This window comes from Selaginella moellendorffii, unplaced genomic scaffold (genome assembly GCF_000143415.4).
Source record: "Selaginella moellendorffii unplaced genomic scaffold, v1.0 SELMOscaffold_0, whole genome shotgun sequence".
Taxonomy (NCBI): Eukaryota; Viridiplantae; Streptophyta; class Lycopodiopsida; order Selaginellales; family Selaginellaceae; genus Selaginella; species Selaginella moellendorffii.
In genome coordinates this window covers 701747-725343 of record NW_003314261.1, presented here as the reverse complement: position 1 = coordinate 725343, position 23597 = coordinate 701747, and the positions used below count along the sequence as shown (strand labels likewise).

General features: G+C 45.2%; 7 protein-coding genes across 10 annotated transcripts; 3 read left to right on the top strand and 4 right to left on the bottom strand.

The window, feature by feature from the left end:
- The first annotated feature begins 5198 nt into the window (after nucleotides 1–5198).
- Nucleotides 5199–9796, top strand: LOC9656492 (probable cellulose synthase A catalytic subunit 5 [UDP-forming]). Of its 3 annotated transcripts, XM_024673908.1 has the most exons (14): nucleotides 5200–5401; nucleotides 5659–5854; nucleotides 6037–6224; nucleotides 6291–6381; nucleotides 6438–6624; nucleotides 6685–6951; nucleotides 7003–7345; nucleotides 7399–7536; nucleotides 7588–7713; nucleotides 7764–7976; nucleotides 8043–8301; nucleotides 8353–8549; nucleotides 8617–8967; nucleotides 9039–9796. In XM_024673908.1, the coding sequence occupies exons 1-14, from the start codon at nucleotides 5330–5332 to the stop codon at nucleotides 9618–9620; spliced, it is 3210 nt and encodes a 1069-aa protein (XP_024529676.1). In that variant the 5' UTR covers nucleotides 5200–5329; the 3' UTR covers nucleotides 9621–9796. The 3 variants fall into 3 exon arrangements, with proteins under 3 accessions (XP_024529671.1, XP_024529666.1, XP_024529676.1); XM_024673903.1 differs by having other exon boundaries at nucleotides 5199–5401; nucleotides 8043–8549; XM_024673898.1 differs by having other exon boundaries at nucleotides 5199–5401; nucleotides 7399–7713.
- A 2515-nt stretch (nucleotides 9797–12311) lies between these two features.
- LOC9633285 (pentatricopeptide repeat-containing protein At4g02750) lies at nucleotides 12312–14066 on the bottom strand. The gene has a single exon (XM_024676016.1). It carries the CDS (start codon nucleotides 14064–14066, stop codon nucleotides 12312–12314), a length of 1755 nt encoding a protein of 584 aa, XP_024531784.1.
- A 99-nt stretch (nucleotides 14067–14165) lies between these two features.
- Nucleotides 14166–15090, bottom strand: LOC112346015 (NAD(P)H-quinone oxidoreductase subunit O, chloroplastic-like). Its single transcript, XM_024673936.1, has 7 exons — nucleotides 14956–15090; nucleotides 14786–14894; nucleotides 14669–14724; nucleotides 14549–14614; nucleotides 14449–14490; nucleotides 14325–14384; nucleotides 14166–14257 (listed from the first exon to the last, which is right to left on the bottom strand). Exons 1-7 carry the CDS (start codon nucleotides 15070–15072, stop codon nucleotides 14228–14230), a joined length of 480 nt encoding a protein of 159 aa, XP_024529704.1. The 5' UTR covers nucleotides 15073–15090; the 3' UTR covers nucleotides 14166–14227.
- Nucleotides 15077–18779, bottom strand: LOC9656491 (dynamin-related protein 3A). 2 transcript variants are annotated; one of them, XM_024673916.1, is made up of 20 exons: nucleotides 18235–18779; nucleotides 17900–18182; nucleotides 17807–17835; nucleotides 17645–17746; nucleotides 17518–17586; nucleotides 17410–17469; nucleotides 17248–17361; nucleotides 17154–17202; nucleotides 16990–17099; nucleotides 16850–16942; nucleotides 16708–16800; nucleotides 16520–16657; nucleotides 16347–16460; nucleotides 16206–16298; nucleotides 16112–16154; nucleotides 15910–16061; nucleotides 15711–15857; nucleotides 15603–15655; nucleotides 15457–15556; nucleotides 15077–15402 (listed from the first exon to the last, which is right to left on the bottom strand). In XM_024673916.1, the coding sequence occupies exons 1-20, from the start codon at nucleotides 18604–18606 to the stop codon at nucleotides 15169–15171; spliced, it is 2448 nt and encodes an 815-aa protein (XP_024529684.1). In that variant the 5' UTR covers nucleotides 18607–18779; the 3' UTR covers nucleotides 15077–15168. The 2 variants fall into 2 exon arrangements, with proteins under 2 accessions (XP_024529684.1, XP_024529688.1); XM_024673920.1 differs by having other exon boundaries at nucleotides 17154–17193.
- A 134-nt stretch (nucleotides 18780–18913) lies between these two features.
- On the top strand, nucleotides 18914–19463 carry LOC9633284 (tctex1 domain-containing protein 2). The gene is made up of 3 exons (XM_002960714.2): nucleotides 18914–18973; nucleotides 19030–19204; nucleotides 19262–19463. The coding sequence occupies exons 1-3, from the start codon at nucleotides 18914–18916 to the stop codon at nucleotides 19441–19443; spliced, it is 417 nt and encodes a 138-aa protein (XP_002960760.2). The 3' UTR covers nucleotides 19444–19463.
- LOC9656490 (cyclin-H1-1) lies at nucleotides 19231–21299 on the bottom strand. The gene is made up of 15 exons (XM_024673930.1): nucleotides 21188–21299; nucleotides 21089–21139; nucleotides 20977–21040; nucleotides 20806–20924; nucleotides 20679–20752; nucleotides 20504–20624; nucleotides 20384–20452; nucleotides 20281–20328; nucleotides 20150–20227; nucleotides 20034–20092; nucleotides 19900–19984; nucleotides 19763–19851; nucleotides 19633–19704; nucleotides 19525–19585; nucleotides 19231–19465 (listed from the first exon to the last, which is right to left on the bottom strand). Exons 1-14 carry the CDS (start codon nucleotides 21245–21247, stop codon nucleotides 19558–19560), a joined length of 1017 nt encoding a protein of 338 aa, XP_024529698.1. The 5' UTR covers nucleotides 21248–21299; the 3' UTR covers nucleotides 19231–19465; nucleotides 19525–19557.
- LOC112346620 (pentatricopeptide repeat-containing protein At4g02750-like) lies at nucleotides 21295–23271 on the top strand. Its single transcript, XM_024676005.1, has one exon. It carries the CDS (start codon nucleotides 21295–21297, stop codon nucleotides 23269–23271), a length of 1977 nt encoding a protein of 658 aa, XP_024531773.1.
- Nucleotides 23272–23597: the final 326 nt, after the last annotated feature.

Below are 23597 nucleotides of genomic sequence, written 5' to 3'. Positions count from 1 at the left end.
CAGACTAGCTTCGGCATTTCATGTGTATGGTGAAATCTTTAATCATGGGGTAGCTACTATCGATTGGTCACATAACCCGCCTCTCTATTGATGTTCCTTATTCTGTTAAAAGGGCGTGACCATGTAAACAACTCTAACTGCCTGTTTACAGTAGTCTATCTAAACCTTACCGACGGGTTTTGTTTCTTGCTCAAGAAGGTTGGGGCCTTTAACTTCTCTCTCTATGTCCCTACGAGCAAGGGCATATCACACTTTTGTAAGTTGGGTGACACCTAGAGCAACAAGGGTGGCTGACTCTGTTGGTCATTTCCTTGTCGGCGACGGCTGAAAGGTGTCTAAGTTGGTAGCGCATCTATGTTAGACATAGAGGTTGCCTCCTAACTCATTTAAGTTGGTACTTTTCTCATATAGTGTAATCACCATAAACTTTTTCTGGAGTTGTTTCCTTGGCGGTGGTTTAGACTTGAGTATACATCGACAAGGACATTGATCTTCCCTAAGGGGGGAGAGTGTCACGAATGTGACTTTGGGTATTGAAAGTTATTTGTCAGTCAGTCCTTACAAATACTATTTCCTTACTGACACGACAGCAAGAGGTCAGTATTACTGCTTCCCTTTGTTAACCCCTCTTGTTCAATTGTTAGTTTACTGGGCTTAGCACCTGTACTTAGCCAGATGGACATAAGGTAGGAACTTTTATGTGTTTCTAGCTGAGCATACTCAGCTTAGCTCTTAGTTCTTTTTTGCTCTGTCTTGCACTAACTTGATAAGAACCCTCGCATATTGAGATTAGTCCCTCAATATCGCTAGATGATAGCATATCATGTCTACCAAACACCCTTGCTATCATGCCTTTTGTGTTAGTCTCATTTCGGTCCCAAATGTTATTTATGGAAAGTGTCTAGATTTGCTCATTTGGCATATCTACGGAATGTAGAGATTGGCTTAAACACAATAGTGTTCGTCCCGTGTCCAAATTCACATTCTAGCACTATTCTATATTTAGTAAGTTTTAAGCTTGTCCCAAAGACTAACTCCTAATACTAAGAGAGGCTTGGGGTGAAAGCCCAAAGCATGTGTTCCTCAATGCGCGGGGGGGAGGGGGGGGGGGGGGAGCTGTAGGGGGTTCCAAATGTATAGTAGGATAGTGGGTAGGTCGAGCATGGTCAACTAACCTGAGGCATAGTTTAACTCCCCCTTGCGTGCCTATCCTTGTTTTGTGTCTGTCCACACCATGCTAACTAGTGGAGTACCCATGTTCTCACGTTAGGCCACCGGTATGTTGAAATAGGGCCAAACTCTGTTTGGCTCCGTTTTGCATGCTGATCTTGGCATTGGGATGTTAAATGCTTTAGGACTGTTCCAAGTCGCTTTATGCTCCTATCCCTTCGCTCATTAGGTTGTACGCTCAGAAGTTGCTCCATGGTCCGGTTCCTTTATTCCTTAGCCTCATGCTTGGGAGTTTGGCACCATTCTTTCGTTCAGTGGCCCAAGGCCCTGAAACTCATTGTCCTTTGGACACGTGGCATGTGTTATGTGGCATATGACATGTGGCACATGGAGGGTTTAGGTTCCAGTGTTATCCTATAGTAAATCACCATAGGATAAAGGGTAAAAACCACATGCGCTACAAGCAGCCTCAAAGCTCGAGAGAAGAAGACAACATCCCAACGAGCCATTCCCTTGAAGAACTTGTGGGCTTCCACCGAGCAATCATTTCATGTGTAAGCCCAGAGCATGGTGTTTCCAGCTATGAGAGTCTTGTCAGCCCGGATCCTCTTAAAGATCTTGCCTCTATAGATCACCCTTGAGTTAGCGAAGCTCATCACACTGGAGCTTGGTCTCTTTGATCAAACACTAGCAAAGCTCCCTCGATTCATGAGAGTGGATTTGTTTGGGTAGATTCCATCCAGGAGCACGAGTTGAGCTCTCTTGCTGTGATGGCCATTCACCGTATATCATCATGTTCTAGGATGCCATTCCACATTTTACAAGGGCCGCCCTTTCCATAATAGTCATCCATACAATAGTGTTGTGGGCAGGCATCAATCCAAGCAGTGCATCATGAGCATCATTCACCCATTCTAGGCATATGTTGTGAGCAAGATTTTCCATGAGAAGAAATTTCGGTCATGGATTTGGCTTATGTGTTGTCAATGCTGCCACTGCTCCCAAAAATTCTGGACCAAGGGATTGCCAAAGAAGGTTCCCTCCATTGTTGATCATCCATGCATGAATACTCTTGTGCTGCTCTAGATTGCTACAGCTCCAGAGAATTGATGCAAGAGTGCTGGAATCACCAATTGCTACTCGGAGGAGGAGATCAGCTTACTGTGTTGGCTTGCTATACCACAAGCTAGATCCTACTCACATCCCTTCACAAATGTATTATTGCATTTTTTGTAGTGGTACTTCTTACTCATCTAAAGGTTGTATAGTTTGGTTTGTAGATATTCTTGTTTAAACAAGTTCATCAGGATTAAGCCTCATGCATTTAGTGGTTATGTTCATTATGATTTAAAGGTAGAGGGTTATTTCTCTTTTCTTTTCTTTTCTTTTCTTTGAAATACAACTAATTGCATGACATTGGTGTTTGTTAGGGAATATTTTGGAAAAGAGGTAATTATTTAATGATAGAGTTTATAGTGGCTATTCTATCCTTATTTATCTCTTAAGGTTTTAAAGATTTATAATGATAAATCTCATCCCATAACTATTTCCTTTACATTATTATCCCTTTTTTTTTAAAAAAAATGGTTATGATTAATTGATCATGAGCTAATTTTTTTATTTTTTCTTTTCTGCATCAGTTTAAATCAATAAACTCTTTATCTTTGAGACATTCTAGACCCTGTAACCTCAATTGATCATTAAGATCCTTTAGAAAAAACTTTGATTCTAGTGCAGGCAAGTACTTGCAAGCAATGGAAGAGACACTAGCTTTTTAAACCACTTGAATCATAGCCTTTCACATGTTTAGCTGTGAGCAATAAGAAGCAAGGGATTAAGCTGAGCATTTAAGATTTTTTTATTTTACTGTTCTAAATAAAATGTAAGCTTAAGCTTTTGTGGAATGAACTTGTTTGAATTTTAAAGTATAATAATCTATACATATAAATGCTTCAGAATCCTAAGAGAGGTTGATATCTATGTTTATTGAAGCTAATTATCCATATTAATTATAATAAATATTAGATTTAACTATTAATAAAATATACTATTTTAAATACCTAAAATATGCTATTGAATATTCTAGTAAATTCTAATAATTTATAAACTTTCTCCAAAGTATATTCTGAAATCTCCGTCAACTAAAGCCACATTATAGATACTACTTTACTGCATAGTCCAACTAAGAAGCATAGGACTTTGACCACTATAGACATAGAACCTGGGAGAAACTAGTTGAAGGAGTTTCAATTTCTTGAGCTTAAAAAGACATTGAAATTTCCTCAACACCCGTTTGTGAAGGTAGGATTTCACAATGGGTATGGTTTCATTCTTGACAAACACAAGGTGCTACATCCTTGTCAAAGAATATATAAATAAATAGTTTGGTATTAGATATCATGTTGGGATCTTATGTTTGTCATTAGGCACCTCAGATTTAGAACAATGCACACGTATATGCACATATTTGATTGCAAGCTTTTACTCACTTCTGCGCTGGCACTATCCATCAATTCAGCAGCTCGGAATTTGCTCTCAACACATAAAAGAGGTCGTTGGACACAAATTTTGTTATCGCTCACGGATTGCCTCGCCAAGCAAGCTAGCAGATGCTGTCTTCACAAAGCATTGCCAATGCAAGGTATTCGGTATGCAAGGTATTTTTGTTTCTGGAAAGGCCGGAAATGAGAGCAATCGATGAAAGGAGATTCATTGTTGAATGTCGCGAACTAGAAACATTTACAACATTTCTAGAACTCTTCCTTGAGAAGAACTTCGGCAATGCAGCCAAGGAACAGCTTTTAGAAACAGGGTGGCAAGAAAACACTAGTTCGTAGATTCAATTCCAAAAGAAAGAGCGCATACGTCTTATGAAAATTGAAAGAAGTGTATACTAGTACCTCGTCCTTGGCAAGCTTCTCCGTGTTGTGTACATAGCCGACGATACTTTTTCACTTGAATGATCTAGAGACTCTAGAAATCGATCGATCGTCGTGCATGGGATTTTTTTTATTGTTTCTCCCTGTGGTGCTGGAGTACAGTGAGAATCCAGCATCGCGTCTTGTGAAGATGCCCGACGTATGTGCGGCAACTGCAGGGCATCGATTTCAACACTATAAAACTTTTCTAAAGTGAGAAGGACCCCTTTGGGTGACTTCATGCTGAGACGTGCTTGGCGGGTGTTTTCCTTTCTTTCTTTTTTCTTCATTTTCAAGTTCTTGGTAGCTCAGATCAGTGCTGGTTTTCTGAAATATTTCCCTTGAATTTATTTTCTCGCTTTTCTTTTCGGAGTTTTAAACGCACACATTTTGTTTTGTTGTGAGCGGTCGCTGGGTGATTGCGAGCGAGCAACGGAAGCAAGAATACGCTTGTGCTAGAAAGCAATGGACAGATCCAACAGCGATGGCTCTCGAGTTGTTTGTTGGACGTTGGAAAGCGACGCCATGCCCGCCAGGACTGGGCGCCTTTAGATCCAATCCAGCAATGGAAGACGAAGAACTAGTCGCGTAAAGCTACGTTCTAGAAAAACTAGAAAAGCTAAACACTCGTTCGTCTTGACAGGCTACTTAATCGACCAAAGTAATGGAGGTTAGACACAAAATAGTGTCTGTGAGAGTGACTAGCGAAGAAAAAAAAAAAGAGGTGGCGATAGCTTGGACGAGAGAGTGAGAGGCACAAACAAAGACAAAGCGGTGGTTTATTAGTGAAAGCGAAAAGGTGTGACAAAAGCTATGGTTTTATTACCTTGAGAGAGTGAAAAGAATGTGTGACAAGAGCTATGGTTTTATTACCTTGAGAGAGTGAAAAGAATGTGTGACAAGAGCTATGGTTTTATTACCTTGAGAGAGTGAAAAGAATGTGTGACAAGAGCTATGGTTTTATTACCTTGAGGATGGAGGGTATGGTTAGTGGAGTGTTGTAATCGTTTGTAATCGTAGGGTATCGTCGGTGATGGGTCGTGAGGCCGGCCGGGCCCCCCGGTTGGTGCCCGCACATCGTCTCCTCCTCCTCTTCTTTTTCAAACCCCTCCTCCTCCTCTTCTCTCTCGCGGAATTGCGCCTCCTCTGCCTCCTCCTCCTCTTGGATGATCATGGCGCCGGCTTGGTAGAGCGGCAGGGCTTCCTGATTCTTGGATCGAGCGGCGGCGGCGGCGGCGGCGATGGAGGCAAATGCAGGTCTCATTGCTGGATCTCACCAGATGAATCAGCTGGTGGTCATCCCGGGCGACGGGGTAATCCTTCCAATCCCTTTCTTGCGCGTCTGGAATCGCGATATTTCGCTCGGATTCTTTGGCTGCTAGCTTGCTACCGCGGTGTTTTGCCTGCATCGCGATGCTGGATCTCCCGCGATCCCTTCGATTGCTCGAATTGGTCGTGCATTGGCTGCGATTGGATCGTTCTTGGCTTCCTTGTTTTGAAATATTTCGGCTGAGGTTTTGGGGATTTTGGCGATTTCTTACGTGAGGGAGGGGGAATTTGGTGCTCGCAGGTGAAGCCGCTCAACAGCGTCAACAGCGAGATGTGCCAGATTTGTGGCGACGAGGTGGGCGTGAGCGCGAATGGCGATTTGTTCGTCGCCTGCAACGAATGTGGCTTCCCGGTCTGCCGTCCTTGCTACGAGTACGAGCGCAAAGATGGCAACCAGTCGTGCCCCCAGTGCAAATCACGCTACAAGCGCCAGAAAGGTACTTTGATCTTCTTTCTCTGCTTGTTTCTTAGGAGCAATGCCACTAGCTCGTGAATTCTCGTTCTTGGTCAGTCTTTAATATTGATCACAACTCTTCGGACAACTTCTTTCTAGTTTTTCTTTCTTTGACTTCGTTTTGTATCGAACCTTCCATAACTCGTGTGGATGATTCACACACAGGGAGTCCGAGAGTGGAGGGTGACGAGGAAGAAGACGACGTCGACGACTTGGACAATGAATTTAAGGCGCTTCCTCAGCAGCAAACGACCGAGGAAATGCTCCAGGGGCACATGAGCTATGGACGTGGCGACGAGGAGAATGTTCACGTTGTTACACCGGGACTTCCTCTTCTCACCAATGGTCAAGAGGTACTTGTAGGGACATATCAACCATAACAAATGTATTGATCAATGATTGCTTGATTGTATCCTCAGGGCGTGGATCCCAATGAGATACCCCCAGAACACCATGCACTGGTCATTCCAAGCCATAAACGTGTTCATCCTATGTCGGATGACTTCTCAGGTGATAATTCCCTGTCCAGTGATATCATTCTAAGCATTGTCTATTTCCTTTTCTAGTGAGGTCTATGGATCCGACGAAGGATCCGTCTGCCTACGGCTATGGAAGTGTGGCTTGGAAGGAGCGACTCGAAAGCTGGAGACACAAGCAGGAGAAAATGTCCATCATGATGACTGAAGGTGCTCAGCATTTCTCAGACGGTAAAGGTGGCGGTGACTACGGGGCTGACGGTCCAGATGCGCCACTGTAAGCTTTTAAATTCTTTCTTCTGAACACTTTACCGACTGACTGATCTTAAACTCTCAGGACGGATGAATCGCGTCAGCCATTGTCGAGGAAGATTCCAATTGCTTCCAGCAAGATCAATCCTTACCGAATGATTATCATCATCCGACTGGCTGTTCTGGGAATTTTCTTGCGCTATCGAATCCTCAACCCCGTTAAGAACGCCTACGGACTTTGGCTCACCTCGGTTATTTGCGAAATTTGGTTTGCCTTCTCTTGGATCCTGGATCAGTTCCCAAAGTGGTTTCCGATCAATCGTGAAACTTATTTGGATCGACTCTCTCTGAGGTACATATATTCCTTCTGTCTTGCCCTCTTTTTCTCATGACATACTGTCAGATACGAGAGAGATGGCGAGTCCCAGCTATCTTCAGTGGATATCTACGTGAGTACCGTGGATCCTCTGAAGGAGCCGCCGCTGGTTACAGCCAACACAGTGCTCTCCATTCTCGCAGTCGACTATCCCGTAGACAAAGTGTCATGCTACGTGTCTGACGATGGTGCAGCCATGTTGACATTCGAGGCACTGGCAGAAACATCCGAGTTTGCACGTAAATGGGTGCCGTTTTGCAAGAAGTTCAGCATCGAGCCTCGAGCTCCAGAGATGTACTTTGCTCAGAAGATCGACTACCTTAAAGACAAAGTCCAGCCGACATTTGTGAAAGATCGTCGTGCGATGAAGGTGCGAATGAAGTTCCTTTTCAACTCTTCATTGACGTCATGAAAACTTTGCAGAGAGAATACGAAGAATTCAAAGTGCGGATCAATGCTCTTGTCGCCAAGGCACATAAGATGCCTGAAGAAGGTTGGACAATGCAGGATGGAACACCCTGGCCAGGGAACAACACGAGAGATCATCCAGGAATGATCCAGGTTTGTTTCGATTTTCTGAAAGTCCAGTTTATTGTAATTTGGAACATGCAGGTCTTCCTCGGCCACAGTGGAGGACATGACACAGATGGTAACGAGCTGCCTCGTTTAGTATACGTCTCAAGAGAGAAACGACCTGGCTTCAATCACCACAAGAAGGCCGGTGCAATGAACTCATTGGTAAGTTGCTGTAGAATCTTCTTTTTACATTACCATTGGCTTGATCCCAGGTCCGAGTCTCGGCTGTTCTTACAAATGCTCCATTCTTGTTGAATCTGGATTGTGATCACTACATCAATAACAGCAAGGCCTTGCGGGAAGCAATGTGCTTCATGATGGATCCTCTGGTTGGGAAGCGTGTGTGCTACGTCCAATTCCCTCAGAGGTTCGATGGCATTGATATTCATGATCGATATGCCAACAGAAACACTGTCTTCTTTGATGTAAGCAACTTCTTACTTTTTCACAGTCTTTCTTTTGATTGAACAAGTTCGTTTTTTGGCTTCCAGATCAACTTGAGAGGCTTGGATGGTGTTCAAGGCCCCGTGTACGTCGGTACAGGATGTGTGTTCCGCAGGCAGGCCTTATATGGATATGAACCACCGGTGAAGAACAACTCGTCCAAGAAGAGCTCGTGTTGCTGTGGACCTCGTAAGAAGTCCAAGGCCTCCAAGACCAAGAGAATGGACTCGGACAAAAAGAAGCTCAACAGGACCGAGTCCAACGTCTCAGCCTTCAGTTTGGAAGGCATTGAAGAAGGCTTGGAAGGTAATAACGGCTGTCGAGAGCACTCGACTTACTTACCATCTTCTTACGCAGGATATGAAAACGAGAAGTCGGCCATCATGTCCCAGAAGAGCTTCGAGAAGAGATTTGGCCAGTCGTCCGTGTTCATTGCTTCAACACTGGCTGAAAATGGTGGCGTTCCAGAGGCTGCTTCTCCAGCAGCACTGCTGAAAGAAGCAATCCATGTCATTAGTTGCGGCTACGAGGACAAGACCGATTGGGGAAAAGAGGTATAGTGGTAATACTTGAATTCAACCGAGAACTTATCTTGGTCGTTTCGTCTTGTTTCTCTCTCAGATTGGATGGATCTATGGTTCAGTCACGGAAGATATCTTGACAGGGTTTAAGATGCATGCCCGCGGGTGGCGGTCAATCTACTGCATGCCTCCTCGAGCAGCATTCAAGGGATCAGCTCCAATCAACCTGTCAGATCGTCTCAACCAGGTGCTGCGGTGGGCTCTGGGATCCGTGGAGATTATGCTTAGCAGGCATTGCCCGATATGGTATGGCTATGGCGGCGGCCTCAAGTTTCTGGAACGAGTAGCGTACATCAACACCATCGTCTATCCCCTCACCTCCATTCCGCTGCTCGCGTACTGTACTCTCCCCGCCGTGTGCTTGCTGACCAACAAGTTCATCATCCCAGAGGTAAGAAGAAGAAGCATTGTCAATCACAAAACTCTTGTTTCTAACTTGGTTGTCCTTGTTGCTGGCTCCAGATCAGTAACTTCGCGAGTCTCTTCTTCATCTCGCTCTTCATCTCCATCTTCGCGACGGGTATCCTGGAGATGCGGTGGAGCGGCGTCGGGATCGATGAGTGGTGGAGGAACGAGCAGTTCTGGGTCATTGGTGGCGTCTCTGCGCACTTGTTCGCAGTCTTCCAGGGTCTCCTCAAGGTGCTGGCCGGTATCGACACGAACTTCACGGTCACATCCAAGACCTCGGACGACGAAGAATTCGGCGAGCTCTACGCGTTCAAGTGGACGACGCTGCTCATCCCTCCCACCACTCTGCTCGTCATCAACATGATCGGAGTGGTGGCGGGGATCTCCGACGCCATCAACAACGGATACCAGTCGTGGGGGCCGCTGTTTGGGAAGATCTTCTTCGCCTTCTGGGTGATCGTCCACTTGTATCCCTTCCTCAAGGGGCTCATGGGACGGCAAAACAGGACGCCCACCATTGTCGTCGTGTGGTCGGTTCTCCTCGCCTCCATCTTCTCGCTGCTGTGGGTCAGGATCGATCCATTCCTTCCAAAGACCAAGGGGCCAAACCTTCAGCAATGCGGTATCAACTGCTAGGTGGGAGCTACTCTCTTTTTTCTCGCTCTCTTTCTCCTTGTGCTTCTCTCGCTCTATCACCGAAGTGGGAAAAGGTGGTACAAGGTTTGTGGTGGTTTTTTTGTGTAGATTTCTGTAAACACGAACGAAGGTTTATAGTCTTTTTATTAGGAATAAATATATTTTGGTACTCTCTCTTTCTCTCTCTAAAAAATGAGATGCTTTGGATATTCCTTGCTTTAAAGCACAACAAGCACGAGCTAGATGGTCGCGACTCGTGTGTGTGTGTTCTTGGCTCATGTTCCATTGTGTCTGTTACCTCTTTGCTATTCTCTGTTATACTGAATATGTTAACAGGGTTATTGGAAATCTAGCATCTCGCGCTGGAAATTTGTAGCGCTTGAAACATTCCAGGCGTGGTCTCAGCAGCCGTTCTTCCAACAAGAATGAATCTTGTGTTGGAAAATTAAAGCGATCTAAATATTTCAGGCACAGTCCGGTAATGAAGTAGGCATCAATCGCTCACTGGAAGTTTGCTTCCAGGCTTACTGAAGCTATCACAGCAGTACATCCAAGTAGAACGGTAATGAAGTGGAAGTCACTTCCATTGCTTTACTTGTCAAAATTTTCTTCCAGCCAGCTCGTGCACTATGTACACGCAGTGACCAGAGGCCTCTCGAGGCTAGCAGTCTAGCACTCTGGACTAGCCATCATATTGCTTATGGCCAGTGCACCTTCTAAAGGATGGGGATGTTCCTATTGGTAAGCTTTTCCATTTTTGTGTGAAAGTGTCAACATTAATGATTTATTTTTTGTTTTTTAACATCATATTCCATATATAAAAAAATATTCAAGCATATTTCAAGTTAATAACACTAATTTAAATTCAATAAAATATTTTTAAAAAATATTTTTATCTATTATTTAAACATCTAAAATATATAATATTATGTCAGTAAAAGATTATTTATATAAATGCATATGGGTTTTTAAAAAAAAAAATTTATAAGTTAGTCAATACCATTCTTGTATATTCCAAATGATCTGATTATTTTAGAAACAAAGGAAAATCTTCCCACAAACCTTAAGAATGATCCATTAGCTTAGTCAAAGATAAAAATTTAAAAGTGAACAAAATAATAAGAGAATTAAAACTTACTATCAACAAAGTGTGATTTAAGAGATTATGTTAGTATGCATTATCACATATAGTAATGAAAATTTTGAGAGCCATTATAAACTCTTCTTATAATGTTCTTAGTGGTTAAAGTCAGGAAATAAAAAATTAAAGCTAAAAATTATGTGTACCACTAAATTAGGCACTATGTTTTTGCTTTCCTAATGAATTTTTTTTTGTTTTTTAACATCGTATTTTATATGTAAAAAAAACTCCCAAGTATATTCAAGCATATTTCAAGTTAATAACACTAATTTAAATTCAATAAAATAATTTATTTTTAATTTTTTATCTATTATTTAAACATCTAAAATATATAATATTTAAAAGACAAGGCACGAACTCTTCAATGTGCTCTAGCACTCATTTGAGATCGGCAGCAACTGTTTCCCTGGGAATATTTGACGAGCCATACGCATATCCAGAAGCTAGCATAGCATAGAACTCCTCTGGTGTTGGAATGTTACACCAGTGAAAACACAGATGTTGGCCAATGATGCGAAGGGGCGCCTAGACGGCACCAATGAGCTTTAGAAGATCGGGTTGTGTCACCATCTCTGTTCCCAGCATCATGGCATCTGAAGCCGTGGGGCAACCAGGGGGTATCTGCAAACTAGTCTATGAGAACAAACAAAGGCAGCTTCAATGCAAGTCATTACCAGCATGTTTAGAGCATGGTACATGGAGGGAGTTTCCGGACGTGGGGGCTTGTAGTCCCCCATGTTTGGTCCAAGAAAAACTAAACGCTACCCAACGAAGTTGCCTGTCACAACTAATATTTACAGTTTCACACAGAAATGGAAAAACTTACCAGCTGTGGTAGAATGAGGCCGTCTAATGCATTACCTCTGTACTAGTTGGGGGGAAATCTCGGCGGCGGTGTCATGCGTCCAAGGGGTATCTAGTGCGACCAAGCGGTAGCTAGCTTGGATGCGATAGTATGTGGTAGAATGCTAATCGTTGCGTTGGAAATTCGAAATATTCCAGGCACTGTTGCAGCAGTGCGTGGTGATCTTCCGCTGTGCGTGCATCCAAGCGGTAACTAGCTTGAATGCATTAGATCGATTGCGCCATCTTGCAAATTTCCATGCAGAGATCGAAATATTCCAGGCGCGGTCGCGGCAGCGCTCCCGGGCGGGCATCCAAGCTACGGTAATGAAGAAGAAATTCAATCGCTTGCTCTAGGGATCGATTGCTTGTGCTTCCAGGTACACCAGAGATGTCCAACATAGCTTTAGGTAACTGAGAGCGTGTAACAGAGAGTAACGGAGAGAAAGGGATCCAAGAACAGACACACACACACATGATCTATCTAGGCACTGGTGCCACTCTCGGCACTTGTTCATTTTAAGAGACAGAGCATAATATATCCCCTTTTATCAGGCAGGCATACAAGGGGAGAAGATCTTCACAATCAATGACTATATTAGCATATCCTAAGTATAAGGTCTGTATGCATAATTAGAACCGGAGATATGAAATGGTTTCGTTAGTAAACCCGAATTCAAATCTCGGCAAAACCTTCAGAAAAACTCCTACAAACTAGAATTGGCAAATTGATACACGCTGGAAAGGATCACGTAATTTGCTGACGACTTTTCTTGAGCTGCGGATCTAATGGCGCTCTCTCCAGCTGCCTTTGCGAGCCCCTCATCTCTGTGTAGCTTGCAGCCACCCAGCAGAATTCTGCAAGTCACGCTGTCGGGCTTGAAAGGCATGTCCTCGGCCACTTCTTTGGCTTCCTCGAGCCTGCCATTCCTCGCCAATGAATCCATCATCACTCCGAAATGCTCCCTCGTTGGTTTCATCATATGGTCCTGCAGCATCGACACGAAATTGTCCCGACTCTCCTCTAGCAACCCAGCTTGACTACACGCCGTGAAGAGATTCAGAAACGATGCCTCGTCTGGTTTCGCACCATGGCAAATCATCTCTCGGAATATCTCTATGGCTTCCAAACCCTGTCCATTCTGGACATAAGCTCCAAGCATCGCATTCCAACAGTAGCCATCGATCTCACCTCTTGCGAGGCTCTCATCAAAGATCTTCTTTGCATTCTCCGTCTGGCCGTGCTTGGACCAGGCAGCTATGAGAACCCAGCACCCTGACAGAGACTTTGGCATGCTCGCAACAAGCTTTTCCAAACAATCGACGGTATCGCCAATCCTAAAACTCGCTGCCAGCATGGTGTTCCAAGACACTTCATCGTGCTCGGGCATCTCGCCAAAAGCTCTCCGTGCCTCCTCCAGCTTCTCGTTCCGCTCGTATGACACGATCATCAGGCTCCACGAGTGTAGATCCCGCAATGGCATTCGTTGGAACGTGTCTTCAGCGTCACGAAGATGCCCCAAACGGGCATAACCATGAATCAAGGCCGTCCAGGCTACGCAGCTCCTGCAAACCAAGCGGTCAAACATTGACTTTGTGTCAACCGGTTGACCCGACTGCGCGATAGCGACGATGAGAGCAGTGAGTGCAAATCCGTCGTGAGATGGCATCAAGTCAAAAGTCTTCTTTGCATATAAAAGGTACCCTTTGAAGGCATATGCTGCAATGACCGTGGTGAAGAAACGAAGATCTCTCATGGGCGCTTCATCAAATAGAGCTTTTACCTGCTCAATATCTCCGCTCTTTTCAAATGCCTGGAGAATTGAAGTCCAGGAGATCTCGTTTGTTCTTGGCATCTTGTCAAAGAGGCATTTAGCTCTACACAGATACCGAGCTTGGGTATAACAAGAAAGCATTGAGTTCCAGCTGATGATATTTCTCTCTGGCATTTTCTCAAAGATTTTCTCAGCTTCGCACAGTTGGCCACCCGAACCCATTGCTGCAATCATTGAGTTGTACGCAATGGTGTCGTGCATGGGCATTTTCTGGCAAAACTCGCAGTGATAATCGATTCCTGAGGCCGACGCCATTGCTGTCCAGCTTACAACATTCCTCCTGGGCATCCTATCAAACATTTGTTTCGACTTTTCGAATTCCCCGTTTTGAACAAGAGCTGCCGTGATCAAGTTCCAGGCGACAATGTTCCATTCGGGCATTCTTTCGAACACAAGAGTTGCCAGAAAGATCTCGTTCATGTTTGAAAGAGCTTGTGCCATTGCTGTCCAAGAGATGATATCACGCGATGCCATGCTCTCAAAGAACTCTTTGCTTTTGACCAAATCCCCCGTCTGGGCAATTGCGGAAAGAAGCAAATTACACAAGGCTGTGTCATGCCTGGGCATGAGATTGAAAAGAGAGATTGCTCGATCAGTTTGATTATTGCGGCAGTATGTTCCAAGCATGACGCTCCATGAGAGAAGACTGCTTCTGTGTGTCATATCAACATTGAAAAGGAATCTTGTGTTTAGTTAACAGTATAACACATGCATTAAATTGAAGGCCTTGAAAGATCCAACCAAATTGAAGAAGAGCACCATTTTCAAATATTAGCATTCAAGTTCTTCTAAGTTCTTCTGTAGGACAGCTTTTCAGACTGATAATTCAATAATCACCAATGAGCAATTGAGAAAACTAAAGAGAGAGAAAAAAAAAAGTTTTACTTTTATCAGCATATCAGTTGGAAGCCAAGCAGGAGAAGTTGGTATTCCAGCCCAAGCAATCTGAATGCCAAAAAAAAACATCACTGGCATCAGTATTAATTCGTTGGAAAAAAACCATACTTACCAGTGCATATTCACCAGTTTCAAACTGTCTTATGTCCAAAATCTGAAAGCAAAGAGAGCTTGAAGTATTTTCAAGTAGTTTCAAATCCCCGAGCGCTCACCTCTCCCCTATCCTCGTAGATGTAATCCAGGCCTTTGTAGTACGTGGGGTGCCCGACTGATAGATACTATAACACAAAGATAGCTCAAAACCAAGAAAATAATAGCTAATGGATACATACATTTATGCTGTTGAGATACTTCTCCTTGTCGACTCTCACGATTTGGCCTTTTTTCACTAGTAACAATCCAAGGAAACCATGAGCGGATTCGAGAAGAATTCTAGACAAGGACTTAACTGGAAGGCTTCGGCGGGGCAGCAGCAGCTGGTGGCGATGAGTTCTCATCGCTCTTTGTCGACTTCGCACCACCATCATCGGTTGCTGCTGCCACAACCAAGCGAACTCTCTGCAAGGAAAAGAGAACGAGTAAAACAAAACACCAAGCAAGTATTCCAGATCCAGAATACCTGCTTGGAAGGAGCTACTGGAAACGAGAACGTGAATCCAGTGTCTGCTACTCGTCTAGTTCCTGCAAAACAAGCACACATTGTTGCCATGCCTTTCTTATCCGCACACCACCGCATATTCTTCGTCAAGTCTGATTGTTATTGCTAAGCTCAAAACAGTTATCCTCCTGTACACCTCTTTGATAGAAGAATACGCACCTCCTGGCTCGGCTCCTATCCCTTGATTGTGGGATAAATGGAACCATTTCCCAGGTTGCTATTTGGCAATCCACTGGAATCCAAAGAAGATGACTTCCTTGGTTTGCTAGCCTTGGGTGATCCCATGCTGTAAAACTCATTGCTTACCGCGGGCACTCCTCCTAGTCTCGAAGGCAAACCGGTGGCGTCACTGGCAGATAAAGTTGCCCGACTGGGAAACTCATACTCTAGAGGAAGTTCCTCGATCGTCTGAAACACAAGTATTGATCAGTGAAGAGCGTTAAGACATTTTTTGTTCTTTACCCATGCAGCTTGCTGGAGAACTTTCAGGACCTCCTTGCAGCGCTTTCGCTTTATCGCTATCTCCTCCCTTTCTTGTAGAAGCTCTTCAAACATCGCCTCCCTGCTAGAAATGTGAATAAACTTGACCAACAGTTCGTTTCTTATACCTGTACAGCTTTCTTATGAAGACATTGTGGAGCTCACGTTTGGCGTGGTTAACCTGTAACAGAAAACCTTAGGTACCACTTGCAATGGTAAGGTGACAGCATACGCACCAAGAAGTGCATGATCGCCTTTGGCACGGAATCTTGTATGTTCTTTCTCACAATGTCGTAGTAGGACTTGAGTAGTAAACGCGTCACAACTATTTCAGTTGATTCCTGCTCTGTTTGCGCATCACTAGCTCTCAACACCAGCGGTGGCTGTGAAGACACACGATCAGATGGCCAGAGCTCAGAGATAGCAATGACTCACCTCTCTCAGCCGAATGCTGGTGTAAGTAGGCTCCGGGCTTTGGATCGGTTCATTGAACACTCGGGTGACATTCGCGTCTTTGCCATTAGGACGCGAATCGCCAAAAATTGAGGATATACCCCAGCTTGTACCACTCGGAATACCTGTTTCTTCTAACAGAGACAATTCAGTTTTTGTTTCTGATAGATAAAACTTGACTCACCCGTATGATGTGGCTTCTCGTGTTGATTAGCTGGTTTAGAAACCTGCGCATATGCACATGTTAGGCCTCAAACGAAAATGCTGTTAGAGCATACATGATCCAAAAGAGAAGATTGATTGTTTCTTGCCAGGATTGCTCGAGCCTTGCCGCCTTTGTCCCCCTTCTCCGCCAGCTCAACCACGACGTCCTACAGAAGGATCAGACATCTCTTCTGGACACAGATTATTAAAAGTACCTTGGATTTGATATTGGAAGCCGTTAACACAGATCCACGTTGTTGCTGCAACGCGAGTTCTACGGCCTTGCTTCCTCCAATGAATCCCGGGTGCGAAGTATTGATGTAATCCATCTGTTTTAAACATGCGGTTGAATTCAGAAATAAAAAAACAAAAAGAGACAGAATTGTACCTCCATTTCAATTAGATGACCGATCATAGTCTCGGCAGGAGAAAGTCCCTCCCGCAAAAAGCTTGCAATAACCTCTTCGATATTGCGTCTTAGAACGGGAAAGCGTTGCAGCTCCGAACTTTCACAGCGATGAGATATCTATATTCCAACAGCATCATGTAAAACAGATAAATCTGATCCAGCCATACCTTAACAAGCTCGTCGTAGATAAATCTGGCACACTGCAAACTTGGTTCTAGCAAGCGAGCTATCTGCCGACGAACGAGTACCTCAAAAGGAACCTGGAAAAACTCCGAATGACAACGAAAAACAAGATACTGAATAGCGTACCTCGGGCACAAACAGAACATTTTTTGGACCAGTGGCATTTTGAATGGCTGTTCGGATATCTTCATCAGTCAGATCGTCACATGGATCAACCTCCTGTAGAAAAATGTTAGAAGGACGTATAACAAAACTAAAAAACGCACGTCTAAGCTTTTGACGAAAATTGATTGGAATATGTAGTGAATACGAGCTCCCCCAGATAGTTCAACAGTTGACATCTCTTCGTTTTTGCCATCCACAACTGATGAAAAACCTGAAATGCAGGAAAAAGAATTAAAATGCAGATTAATCTTTCAGTCTAACGTACTTTGAGAGTACTTCGTGATGATACCCAACAACAGCACCCCCTGGCCATTCTGCATGATAATTAATACCAATGACTATACACGCAACCATCAAACCTTCGATTCGGTTAGCTCCCCGTACGTTGCAAGTTCTTTTTGAAGTGTAACCATCTGTGTGTTTATTCGAGCCTTGAGGTCGGGTAGAATGGTTCGGATGTGTTGAACTAGGATCTGTCAATCATTCCCGTCAGTCCTAATCTGTAAGGCATTTCAGGATACCTGATTAAGTTTCTTTGCTAGTTGTGGAATCCCGCAACGATCCGAGAGGCTATGATATACCTAAACATAACGCTTAGCTTGCGAAACAGATGAACCAGATATTCATACCGGTCGACTGCGAAAGAACTGCTCTTCGTACATAAGCGCGTCCTGTATGCTTCTATTGGACGTGATATCCTGCAAAATTGAAGAAGACCAATGACGCTCCTTGACAAACTCAGAAAGTATGCCCTACCTCTTGACTACGATTAACGACACCAATGTAACCAAGGCGTAAGGGAATAACACTCCCAAGAAGGAAGTTGCGAGCATCAGTGCCTCTGTCCATGATATCAAGCTGACAGCAAGAACTACTGTTAAACTCCAATAACTTGTTTTGACTTTAAAAGAATTTCACCTTAGTGATGACTCCAATGGTCCGAGAGCCTATCGTGTCGCAAAAAGAAGAAAGCTTAGGATCGACTGCTTAATTAGAATGGAATGTGCTTACCATCGGGATCCGCAATGCGTGCCATTTGGAGCGCATCTGAATTGGCCAGGTCGGCATTGGCAGGAGAAACCGCTAGAATTATGCACGTCTCATGCTTGATGTAAGACAGGATCATGGTTCTTATTCGAGCTTCAATGTCCGTGGGTTGATCTCCGACAGGGACCTTGGTGATGCCGGGCAGATCGACCAAAGTGATATTGAGAACCTTTGGCGAGAAAATTTTCAGCCTTATCTGCTTATCTGAGATTCCCTTGTTGGATCCCAGCTCCCGATCAGTCTCAGCCTACACAAGACAAACGTTTAGATTCTCCGATTCATCTAGAAAGAAAAAATACCTGGATTTCCTTCCGGATTGCGGTAAAATCCGTGAAGCGCCTGTTTGGCAGATGAAGAAATTCTCCCCATTCCACAACCTCATCGCCACGCCTGGTGGTCTGGACGAGCTGCAACACCAGCGGGCGGCGAGTGCAAATATCACAGCCCCGGGGCAAGAAATCCCGACCGACAAGAGCCTCGAGAACGCTGGATTTGCCGCTGCTCTGGCTCCCAACCACGGCTACCTGAGGAAGATCGATTGTCGATGCGCTACCTAATTGCGAGAAAATATCCTGGAGCTTGTTCACGAGTGGAATGACATTCTGGCCCAGCGGAGGCGCCGCCGCAGCGGTCGATGGAGACGGTGGCGTGCTCGTCACTCCCTGATCCATATCTCGCTCAATGCTATCTAGAATCGAAAAGAATGCCCCGAATGCCCTGAATCGATCGCCGGCAGGAGCGCGAGCTACAGACTAGGCCAGCGCTTCCATCGTCGCGCGATGGATTCCTGCCAGCGCCACGAGCCCTAAAACTAAAACCCTCGTTTCTCCTCTCGACCGTTGGATGGCTACAAAGAAAAGTCCCACGCCGTCACGAATTGTTGTAAACTTGCTGGCAAATAAAATGCCACGCGTGCTTGACGTGGCGCGTGACCTGGCGTGATTACTTGTAACAGCCCTAACCCTAACAGTGGAATGAATGGAGAAAGTGCTTGAGAAGCTTGCGGTGCTCCACGAAGGAGAGGATAAACACACTCGGGTATGGAAGCTCAAATTCCTTGCCCTCCACAAACTCCACATTTCTTCTTCTTTTAGGTGGTAGTGCAAAGCAAGCTGCCTTACATACCAAAGAAATCCTTTCTTCCTGGCAAAGTGAAAGAGGTGATCACCGAAGTGTTGCGGGAGAAGCTCACAGGAGTCCAGTACGATGGAGAGCAAGCTCCATACTTGGTTCGCGAGATTGCCGACGAAGTCAAGAATCGCTGCAAAGGTAAGGTCCAAGATCATACTTGCGCCTTTGATCCACCAGAATGTGGTGTTCTTCCAGAGTTTCACTTCGAGAGATATAAGATCGTGGTACAAGCAGTCATTGGCGAGACGCGAGGCCAGGGACTGCAAATGGCGGCCAGATGTTTCTGGGACAAAGATACGGATGACTACACGAGGGATACCTTCCAAAACGATAACATGTTTGGGATCGCCGCGGTGTTTGGATTGTACATGTATTGATTGAGATTCATCGGTGCTACTCCTGTAACTTGACAAAAAACCATCGATCGAGAACTTTGCCAAAGGGCTGGTTTTGTTTACCTGACGCTAGAAAATTGTCTAAGTTGATTGAGCTCAAGCCCTGGCAGTATCACCCATGACCCTGTTGTTTTGTAACTTGGTGACTACATGAACGAAAGCTTGGCTTACATTGGCGAGATTGTCTCTTGCTGAGGAGTTCGCTTGGATTTGTGCTTACCCTTGCGGTCCCGTTTCTTACTCCTGAGCCAGGTGGAGAAATTAGAGAGAATGCATAAAAGACGAGGGGAGAAAGACTTACTCGTCTTGTAGTCCTGGATTTCTACAAAACTTTAGCTTCCTGTCGATGCGTCTTACTTCCTCTTCGATAGGTGTCCTTGAAGCATCAACCTACATGCTTATAATGAAATCTCCCAAAAGAATTTGAGAAAGGCGTACCAGTGCAGCTATTTGGTTAAGCATTCCGACGAGCTCCGAGTACGAGTGTTTCTGCTGTTGCCGTTCGCATACCCCTCGCAGGTACCTGAGACAAAGGCCTCAAGCATAAAAACACCTTAAACTAAAAGTCTTACTTTTCCATGTCTATTGCTCTTTCCTGAACATTTGCGCTTCGCAGAGCTGCCAAAGCTAGCTTCACAGAGAAAACAACAAATGAGATGGCACTTCATTAAAGATGCTTCGCAAGTACCTGTCCAGGAGGAAAGAGGAGCGGGCAGTCCGTCAGAAGCATTGTGTCCACCTTTCGAATCGCTTCACTTTGGAGGTCCTACATAATAAGTCGAAGTCAGAAATGACAAGGGAAAATAATCCAGCAGGTACCAGTATTTTCTGAGAGACATTCTCATCCTTCGCAGCGTCCGCCCATTTCTGCGAGCTTAGCCTTTAAGAACGGAACGAACAATAATTGGATCTTCGTGCTTGCCTGAATGTCCAAAACAAAGCCGTCCAAGGATCGATAGGGAGCATATACAATCAAGTCGAAATTGAGACCCTGAAGTTAAAACAAGGAATTAGCTGCCGTGAATGATGCGGTCTGAAGAACCTGTAACAGCGTTAATTCGTTTTTTAGGATGACTTGGTGATCTTGTTGGATTCCCTTACCAAGCTCCTCGGCTGAGACGTGAAACTCTTCCACTTTACACGATATGTAAATGCATGTGAGCCTGGAAAATAAACGAAGTATAAGCAGCATTTTCACACCAGCAAGGTGGTCTTACATTATATGCTTTGGATCGTGCTCCATCACAGACCAAGAGAGGTAAAAGCGCTTGAAATAGAGCACAGCAGTGGCCTGGACACAAACACGTAGGTTTTGTATCAAACCAGAAGTACTGCTAGACGAACCTGGATTTTATTTGGAAAGGAGAAAGCTCCGCAAACTTGCTGTATTTTGTGCTCGTAGTACCTTCGAATGAACAGCTCTTCCTCAATCTTCAAAGGCTCGGGAAGTTTACTTGGAGCGCCTGAAAAGAAGCAAGCGTTTCTAAAATCTAAGAGGAGTGAAGATAAACTCGCCATTCTCTGATCCAGGATACGCCAATGATCCATCCGGTTGGATTTCAACGCGAGTAGCACCGTGCTGGAACGAAATCTCACTCATAAGCAGGAGTTACTGAAAGAATCTTACTTGCTGGAGCGCTTGGACAGCTCTTGCATTGGCCGCGGACGCTTTCTCCACCTAAACAAGAGAGATTTCGCTCGAAGATCCACGGGAACACTCGCTTACCAGGTCCTGCACTGTGAAGATCCACCGATCGCGATGCGTTGAGGTGAGGAAATCCGCCATGACACGAAGAACTCAAAAGCCCTAAACCTAAAATACAATGCCAGTGTATGGACAGGCATGCCTGCTTGGAGCGTCTCAATGCGTGCCATACGCTCCCACAGTCCCAAGAGATGGCCACTACCGTACGGATCCACTTCCCTCACGACCTCTTCATGCAGAACAAGCTCATCGAGATGTACGGTCGGTGTGGCGCCGTGGATGCCGCCCGGCGAATATTCGATGCCATCGACGCCAAGAATGCCTTCTCATGGAATCTCATGCTCACGGCATATTCCAGGAACGGGCGCTTGGAAGATGCCAGGGATGTGTTTGAGACGATGCCCGCGAGGGACATGGTGACCTGGACGGCCATGCTGACTGGATATGCCCAACACGGGTATATTCTTCAGGCCGAGGCTTTGCTCCATGAGATGCCCCAAGCTAATCTTCCTTGCTGGACGGCGGTGTTGGTCGCATATTCCGAGAATAAAAAGCTTGATCTTGCACAGATGCTGTTTGATGAGATTCCTCAAAGGGATTTGGTGTGCTGGACGGCCATGGTAGCAGCATATGCCAGGAACGGGTATGTTATCCAGGCCAAGCATCTTTTTGACGAGATGCCCGAAAGGAATGTTTTTACGTGGACTTTGATGCTATCTGTCTACTCGGAGAACGATTTTGTTGATGAAACCAAGTCGATGTTTGATGAAATGCCCGAGAGAAACCTCGTCTCATACAATGCCATGATTTCTGTGTATGCCTCGTCTGGGCATTTGCAGCAAGCGAAAGAGATGTTCGATTATCTACCGGAACGTAACTTAGTTTCGTGGACAAGCATGATCACTGCCTATTCTGTTTACAGTGATGTAAATCAATCGAAAGAAACATTTGACGCCATGCCGGAGCAAAACCTCGTGTCGTGGAACGCATTGCTCTCAACTTATGCCCAGAATCCTGGTTATTTTGAATCTGCGAAGCTGATATTTGAAAACATGCCTCAGAGAAACCAGATCTCGTGGAATGCAATGTTGTTGGCATGCGCCGACAACGGGTTTCTCAAAGATGGCGAGAGAATATTCTCTCAAATGCCGGAGCGGACGCTGGTGACCTGGACTACAATGGTCCTGGCATATGCCCGAAACGGGCATATCCAGTCGGCAAAGACAATGTTTGGCGCGATGAGTCAGCATAGCCTAGTAACGTGGACAGCAATGCTGGCAGCTTACGCGGACAATGGCCTGCTAGAGGACGCCCGGCAAACGTTTCTGAAAATGCCGGAAAAGAACCTGGTGACATGGACGTCTATGCTCACTGTATATGCCCACAACGGGTATCTAGAAGAAGCGACTCAAGTCTTTGATCATATGCCCGAGCGAGATCTTGTTTCCTGGAATGCGATTCTCACAGTGAACGCAATGCACAATCACTTTGAGCAATCACAGTGTATTTTTTATTCGATGCCCGCGCAAGACACTGGAACCTGGAACATTATGCTCGCACTGTACACACGGAACGGGCATATCTGGAAAGCGAAGGAACTCTTTGATCAAATCCCGGACAAGAGCCTCGTCTCATGGACACCAATGCTAGCTGCGTATTCGCGAAACGGGCACACCCAGAAAGCCTTGATCATGGCGGAAACGATGAAACTGCTGGACATGGCGGACGAGGTTTGCTTCCTGGAGCTTCTCATCGCTTGCAGCCATGGAGGCAAGCTCTACGTTGGCTGGAGGAGCTTCGTGTCGATGCAAATGGACTACCACCTTAAGCCCACCAAGCAGCACTACTGTTGCATGGTCGATCTTCTTGGGCGGGCCGGGTATCTCGACGAAGCTCTGGAACTTATCAAGACCATGGCGTTTGTTCCCGATGTGTTGGAGTGGACGTGCTTCCTCGCAGCGTGCAGGAGCCACAGCAAGTCCGAGTATGGCGCTAGAGCTGTCAAGAACCTCTTGAACTCTCCCACCTTGTTGGATGGAACTTTGTATCGTTTGCTGGCCAATACTTTGGCGATCCGGAATCGCCTTGAGACGATGGCTCGTTGATTTCTCTCTGCAAAGCTTACTTCTCCCAGGAAGATCTACATCCACACTGGCGGATCAGTCATAGTGTTTCCTGGATCTTGAAATGTATGTTTGAAAAGCTAAGGAGTCCAGCAAGAACAAAGATTAAGAACGGTGACACGTTGCGGCCCGGATCGAGATTGTGACTTGGTAGGTTTGTCATCCACCAAAACTACAGAATCTGGCCGAATTTTCACCACTTTAGCCCATTCTCGGAGTAAACTATAGTTTCTTGGATGGAAGGTCTGGGCTTGAAAGCTTTAGATGAAGAGCCTGGATCTCGGAAACAACGCAAACTTACGTAAGGA

Bases quoted from the DNA above. Each gene is read 5' to 3' on its own strand.
- LOC9656492 (XM_024673903.1), top strand. From the start codon at position 5,330: ATGGAGGCAAATGCAGGTCTCATTGCTGGATCTCACCAGATGAATCAG. The intron at 5,402-5,658 runs GTAATCCTTCCA...TGGTGCTCGCAG, and splicing joins TGGTCATCCCGGGCGACGGG to GTGAAGCCGCTCAACAGCGT. The intron at 7,537-7,587 runs GTTTGTTTCGAT...TGGAACATGCAG, and splicing joins ATCATCCAGGAATGATCCAG to GTCTTCCTCGGCCACAGTGG.
- LOC9633285 (XM_024676016.1), bottom strand. From the start codon at position 14,066: ATGCTTGGAACATACTGCCGCAATAATCAAACTGATCGAGCAATCTCT.
- LOC112346015 (XM_024673936.1), bottom strand. From the start codon at position 15,072: ATGCGGTGGTGTGCGGATAAGAAAGGCATGGCAACAATGTGTGCTTGT. The intron at 14,491-14,548 runs GTGAGCGCTCGG...CTTTGCTTTCAG, and splicing joins TCTACGAGGATAGGGGAGAG to ATTTTGGACATAAGACAGTT. The intron at 14,258-14,324 runs GTAAAACTTTTT...TTGAATTATCAG, and splicing joins CAACTGATATGCTGATAAAA to TCTGAAAAGCTGTCCTACAG.
- LOC9656491 (XM_024673916.1), bottom strand. From the start codon at position 18,606: ATGGATCAGGGAGTGACGAGCACGCCACCGTCTCCATCGACCGCTGCG. The intron at 16,801-16,849 runs GTACGCTATTCA...GAGTTTTTCCAG, and splicing joins ATGTTCTGTTTGTGCCCGAG to GTTCCTTTTGAGGTACTCGT. The intron at 15,858-15,909 runs GTGAGTCATTGC...GTGTCTTCACAG, and splicing joins CCAGCATTCGGCTGAGAGAG to CCACCGCTGGTGTTGAGAGC.
- LOC9633284 (XM_002960714.2), top strand. From the start codon at position 18,914: ATGGAGAAAGTGCTTGAGAAGCTTGCGGTGCTCCACGAAGGAGAGGAT. The intron at 18,974-19,029 runs GTATGGAAGCTC...TTCTTCTTTTAG, and splicing joins GAGAGGATAAACACACTCGG to GTGGTAGTGCAAAGCAAGCT. The intron at 19,205-19,261 runs GTAAGGTCCAAG...GTGTTCTTCCAG, and splicing joins AGTCAAGAATCGCTGCAAAG to AGTTTCACTTCGAGAGATAT.
- LOC9656490 (XM_024673930.1), bottom strand. From the start codon at position 21,247: ATGGCGGATTTCCTCACCTCAACGCATCGCGATCGGTGGATCTTCACA. The intron at 21,041-21,088 runs GTAAGATTCTTT...ATTTCGTTCCAG, and splicing joins CTGTCCAAGCGCTCCAGCAA to CACGGTGCTACTCGCGTTGA. The intron at 20,753-20,805 runs GTTCGTCTAGCA...GTTTGTGTCCAG, and splicing joins CCTTTCCAAATAAAATCCAG to GCCACTGCTGTGCTCTATTT.
- LOC112346620 (XM_024676005.1), top strand. From the start codon at position 21,295: ATGGACAGGCATGCCTGCTTGGAGCGTCTCAATGCGTGCCATACGCTC.